This window comes from Podarcis muralis, chromosome 16 (assembly GCF_964188315.1).
Source record: "Podarcis muralis chromosome 16, rPodMur119.hap1.1, whole genome shotgun sequence".
In the NCBI taxonomy this organism is placed as follows: Eukaryota; Metazoa; Chordata; class Lepidosauria; order Squamata; family Lacertidae; genus Podarcis; species Podarcis muralis.
In genome coordinates, this window is record NC_135670.1 from 12808438 (window position 1) to 12814437 (window position 6000).

The following is a 6000-nucleotide window of genomic DNA, read 5'->3' on the forward strand; positions in this document are numbered from 1 at the left end:
TACTTCCTTTGCACAACACATAATCACACAGAACAGATAAACTATGGAACTTGTACCAAGAGGAGGGTAGTGATGGCCACCACCTTAGAGGGTAAGGCAATCAATGCCTATGCTCTGTCCTCAGTGTCAGAAGCAGTATGCTTTGGAATACCAGTTGTTGAGAACTACAAGTGGGGGGAGCTGCTGTTGCACTCAGGTCCTGTTTGCGTGCTTCCCTTTAGGGCAGAGCTGTCTAAACTTTGCATGTTGGTGTCACACTTTTTAGACATGCATCATTTCGCGACACAATAATTCAGTTTTACTAGCAAACCAGAGGTTAAACTAACCCATTTCCAGCCCCAGGAGGAGTGCGGGGAGCGTTCGCACGACATACCTACACACTGTAGCCAACACACTAACATGTCACGACACATTTTGGAAAGCTCTGCTTTAGGGCATCTGCTTGGCCACTGTGAGAATAGGATGCAGCAGTAGATCGTCCTCTGGCCTGACCCAGCAATGCTCCTAGTTTGAAAGAAGGTAGCTTATAAAACTGAAATATTCTATTTGGTTTCCACATGTAGCATAGCAGCTGAGAAGTCTCATGTCCAAACTGCACCTCACCACAAAATCAGTAGGTGGCCTTGGTGAAACCATACTTCTCTCAGTCTCCACCCTACACTTGAAACACAGGGACAATATTGTTCTACTTTGGATTACAAGGATTACCTGGACAACATGTGTGGAGTGCTTTGAACACTTGAACTGTCTCATTTACAAAATTGGCCACAGATAGATTAGGTAGGCACTCAGAAGTCACCCAAACAAGATGATGCCTCATCACTTGGAATCTCTAAGGGTATGTCAGCTAGGGGGAAAGCAAGTTAAGGTGTTGCTTCAAACTCTTGTATGAAACCCCTTTTAAGGGCATGAAAACGGTATACCTTCATTGAGGAGATGCCCTTTGTCTACAGCACCTGGGCAATTCACTTATGCTATCACATCATGTTCAGAGATAACCCCCATGGTAGTGCACTCCAGAATGGGGACTGAACCTAAGTGACAAAGTGTTCTGACATGTACCTCTCAGAACCAGACTTTGCAATCTTATTGGTGGTTTAAGGTATCATTTAGGCAACATCAAACCTCAAACTCAGTTGAGGTAGTTGACCTATCCTATCTGCATGTCAGAAAATGTGCTATCCTCTACCTGCTTCACTGACTAGCTTCCTCAGTCCAAAATAATAATCCAAAGAGAAGCATGAAGGCAAGAGTGGTACTTAAGTGGGATGGGGGAATGGGAGAAGAAGAGTGATGTTTCCACATGGTATTTCAACCTCCTGCAGCCTTCTAGATTGAGTTGGTTCCCCAATGCATCCCACAACAGCACTCCCTGCCACAAAAGAGCAAAAAGGGGAAGACGACTCAATGACTCAATCTCCCAGAATAAAATGCAAGATTACACACACACACATGCAATTCCTGACAATTCAACCTCATCCTCTTATCCATTGCTCAATTGCCTTCTTCAGTCCAGCAAGCAAACCAATACAGCTCCTCTCAGTACCAGCACCGTTCACTATTAAGTACCCTTCCCAAGTGTTCTTTCTGGATAAAAAGAGAAAAGATGCAAGAAAGATATTCTCTAACCACCTTTAGCTCCACCTTCCTGTGATTCATTCATCCCAGTGGTGGCTGCTTGTTACCCAAACCATTCACCAAAGCAATACCTTTCACAATGTCCCAAACAAGTAACAGGTAGTAGTAACTCCACCCAAATAGCCGCTTCTTCCCCAGCTCCTGGTGTTTTTACCTACCCTCCTGGACATTACCCTGCATGTTATTCACTTCTACCACCACTCCAATTACCCCACACATCCACCTTTACAAGAGGAAGGTAAGCCTGGAGGTTTCCTTTCCCAGCCTCCTCCTAGCACTCAAGCCTTGTCCAAAGTTTACAGGGCAGGGTTGCCATTCATTCAGTTGCTTTGTTAACCCTGCTCATGAAATCTAGAAAGGTAAGCTTCCCCCTGCATCCCCCACATAAGAGATGAATCAGTGGTGGTGAGAGTTATGCCTGTTGAATTTCTCCACAACAACCTACTGTCGAAAAGCAGCACAGGAGCAGAGTCACTTTAAAAAAAGAAAAAAAGAAGTAACAATATCCCTTCATGGGAAGCTGCTCCACGAAGAATGCTCCCCTTTAAACATTACAGTACATGGAATGGAAAATCAAGTCAGATGCAGCTCCTCCCCCGCCCCCAAATCTTTGGAGCACAGAGGAGGTCAGGGTTGCCCCTTCTTTTCTGTACCGTTTCAATCTTTCCCTGCACCTGCCTATCAAACAGGAAATAAAAACAAGAGAAGCACACTCCCTGGAATGGCACAAACAGCTGAACAACGCTTCACCTGCTATATTTCTGCATGCCTCAGAATGCTTTTATAGGTTTTTTAAAAGGCACAGGAACACAGGCAGTTAAAAAGGAAAGTGGCAGCCTTAAGCTATTCCCATCACAGTGCTCCAGAGACTTAGACTGAGGAGGGGGAATGGGTGGGAGGTGAAGAACATCTCATCTGGCTAGATTCTCCCTACCACGCAACTCTTAAAGGGACAGCACTTATCCATCTTCCCATGCGGGATTGCCACCCGTGTGGTGCTATGTTTTTAAAAATATCTGTCTGCTTTCTGACAACAGCCTGGTGGGGGAGGGGGGGAATACGTGGGAGGCTTCACATACCCACACAAACAGATGTACCACTACATTTCTGTGACATGGGAAAAGAAGAAGATTCCCTCAGCTAAATTTCCCACATGTGCTGGGCTAACCGAACCAGGATCACTTTTCCTTTCAAAGAAGAACCTAGACATGCCTCCCCATCCACATTAACCCCAACAGAAGGAATATATGTGGGGTCAAGGAACCCCCAGGTTTCCCTGTTGGATCCTACCCCCTCCCCAAATGCACATCCAGCCCTTTTACCTGCTCCGTGTCTCTCTCATTGAGGGTGGGCAGGGGACTCCGACCACTGTTCGACATGGCTCCCTTGGGCAGGGCCTGAGGGGAGAGTCCCCCCACTGCTGCTCAGCTGCTTCCCCTTCTCCTTCGCCCTGACCCAGCTGGAAGGGGTCGGGGTCTTCCTCCTCCTCCGGCTCTTCCTCCTCCTCCTCCTCCTCCTCACGGCGAGGGGGGCGGCCAAGCCACCAGCATGGGGGAAATGGGGCTCAATGGGTGGTCGGAAGGCACCAGCACCGCCTATACATAGGTGGGTCCCGCGCCCCGCCGGCTTTGAATGAGGGGTGCCCGGCTTGACAGTTCACGCGAGGCCGAGGATGAGGCGCGGGGACAAGGCCGCACCGGTCGAAAAAACCCGAAGCGGGGAAACGCCGGGACCCAAAGCAAGCCTTTGTCTGGTCTGAGGCTTCCGAGCCCCGGCGCGCCTCCAAAACCGGGCCCGGACACCGTTTTCCCGTCACTGCCGGTGCCCGAGCTCCACTCGCCGCCCCTCAGCTTCATACAGCGGAGGCTCCCAACATGGCCGCCTCCGCCGGGCTTCGGGAAGTTCCGCCTGTTTTCCGGAAACACTCGAAAGGGGCCTCGACAACAACGGCTGCTTCGCACGCCTCGCTCTCGTCATCCGCTACCCTCCCGCGGTCTGGCGGAAAGTTCCGAACGCTAAGCCGATTCAACTTCCCACGGTGCACGGAAAAACACGAAGGCGCCGGCGGAGAGTTGATTGGTTGGGCAAGGAAAGAAAGGCGGGGCTTCTTTGCGAAAAAGAGAGAGAGGGAGAGAGAGAGGGAGGAAAAGGAGAGGGCGTGGCTAAAGCTTTCTATTGCGTTGGGGTGGGAGAGAAAGTCACTGGGAGAGGGAGGGGGAAAGGTAGAGGCAACATCCGGAAACCTGTGGAGAGAGAGAGAGAGAGAGAGAGAAGTTCGGAAATGGACGTAAACAGCCGAATAGCCTTTGGTGGGCAATGTCCGGAAATACCCGAATTGTCTTCTGTTCGGGCTCCACGGAAATATCCGAATTAATTTCTCCTTCATCCTCTGGTCTAAAAGTGACGAGGCCTGATGGGCAGAAAAATAAATATATATTGTGTGTGTCTGTGTCTCTCTATTTATTTCATAAAATTTATACACCGCTTGCCTGTAAAAAAAAACCAACAACCTCAAAGTGGTTTACAATAATTTGAAAATGAGAAAACGGAGAAACGTACTGTGCTTTAAAACATACAGAAGTTAAAATACTAAAACAGATCAAAATGCATACCCTCCCCATGTTTCTCCAATGAAAATAGGGACGTCCTAAGGAAAAGCGGGACATTTCCGGGATCAAATAAGAAACCGGGACGGCTTCTGTAAACCTGGGATTGGACCTGGAAAATAGGGACACTTGGAGGGTCTGAAAATTGTCCCAGATTTCTAGGCATCTGGGGAGGTTCCTCTAAACAGGTATGTTTTTAGCAGGCGCCGCAAAGAGTACAGTGAAGTCGCCTGCTTTGATCTCAGTAGGCAAGGAGTTCCAAAGAGTAGGCTCTGCCACGCTAAACAACCAAGTTTTTACAAGCACAGAATAGGTATTAAGTGGCACCTGTAAAGGTAAAGGGACCCCTGACCATTAGGTCCAGTCGTGGCCAACTCTGGAGTTGTGGCGCTCATCTCGCTTTATTGGCCGAGGGAGCTGGCGTACAGCTTCCGGGTCTTGTGGCCAGCATGACGAAGCCGCTTCTGGCAAACCAGAGCAGCGCACAGAAACGTCGTTTACCTTCCCACCGGAGCGGTATCTATTTATCTACTTGCACTTTGTGCTTTTGAACTGCTAGGTTGGCAGGAGCAGGGACCGAGCAATGGGAGCTCACCCCGTTGTGGGGATTCGAACCGCCAACCTTCTTATCAGCAAGCCCTAGGCTCAGTGGTTTAACCCACAGCGCCACCCGCGTCCCAAGTGGCACCTGTAACTAGCACCAAATATTTTAACTAATTAAGCAGACGTCTCAAGTTGCTGCCTGTATGAAACCCTAAACCCTTGTCAGGCTGACAAATGCCAGAAGGGCCGCCCTGTTAGCCTCTTGGATAATGATGGCAAAATTGATTTGGGACTAAACCAAGACTGTGGATCACTTTCCTGCTGCAAGTGCTAAATTAATGTTGCAAAGCTAAAGGACCATATAAGTGACCTTGGGGTCAGTCACTACCTCTTAGCCTAACCTACCTCACAAATGAGGAGCAGGAGTTGTAAAATTTCTGAGCTCCTTGGTGGTGTGGGGGGAAGGCTGGATATAAATGCAATAAATAAATAACGGGATAGAAGCAAACTCGGGCACTATTTATTAGTTAACAAATACCGTACGTTTCCTCTTTCCCTTGCCCTGTTTTTTAAAATAATGAGAGGTGTTTCAAAGCTTCCCCAGCTGTTCACCCACCCACCCCCCACCTCCACACCTTATCCTTTCCCTTCCTGAAGAAGGATCTCTCACATAAGAACTGCTAACAAGGTGGGTGGGAAATTATGCAGCGAAAATCTTGCATGTGGCTGAGCACCAGCTATGATGCTGCTGTTGAAAGGATGAAGACTGTGCTGCACACTTCTCTTTGGAGGCAGAGCAGAACAGAACATGCACCAGTTGTTAGCGTTTGTGTGTGTGTTTGAAACCATGCCTGCCCTGCAGTGGTACAGTTCGGTTAATTTTAGGGCCCTTCCAGACAGTTGCTATTTTCAGGTGGGATTCAATCCTAAATTTAATTGGTGCAATTAAATTTGAGGCTCTCGCACAATAAACCAGCTCCCTCACTGCCCCATTGGATGTCTGTGCAGTAAACAAATGAGACAAGGAAACATGCTGGAATAACACCTGTATGACGCAATGTCGTCTAACCTCCCTGTGAGCAAATCAAAATGAATGCTCAATGGATAGCCGGCATTGTCTAAATATAGGAATACAGGAAAATGCCTTCTGCTGAGTCTTTCTGGATTTCTGGTGGTACTTTCTGATGGGAAGAGCTGTTTCACAGTGAAATGG

The 6000-nt window shown here is 48.4% G+C and overlaps 1 protein-coding gene across 12 annotated transcripts in view; it reads right to left on the reverse strand.

Moving 5' to 3' along the window:
* MARK2 (microtubule affinity regulating kinase 2) overlaps window positions 1-3553 on the reverse strand; it is a 110619-nt gene extending 107066 nt beyond the window's left edge. For 4 of the 12 annotated variants that reach the window (XM_077920148.1, XM_077920144.1, XM_077920139.1 and 1 more), the window contains exon 1: window positions 2961-3553. In XM_077920148.1, coding sequence (XP_077776274.1) covers window positions 2961-3017 — 57 coding nt within the window. In that variant the 5' untranslated portion in view covers window positions 3018-3553. The remainder of the gene's footprint in view (window positions 1-2960) is intronic. The other 8 variants (XM_028711274.2, XM_028711273.2, XM_028711271.2 and 5 more) reach the window with 3 other exon arrangements.
* Window positions 3554-6000: the final 2447 nt, after the last annotated feature.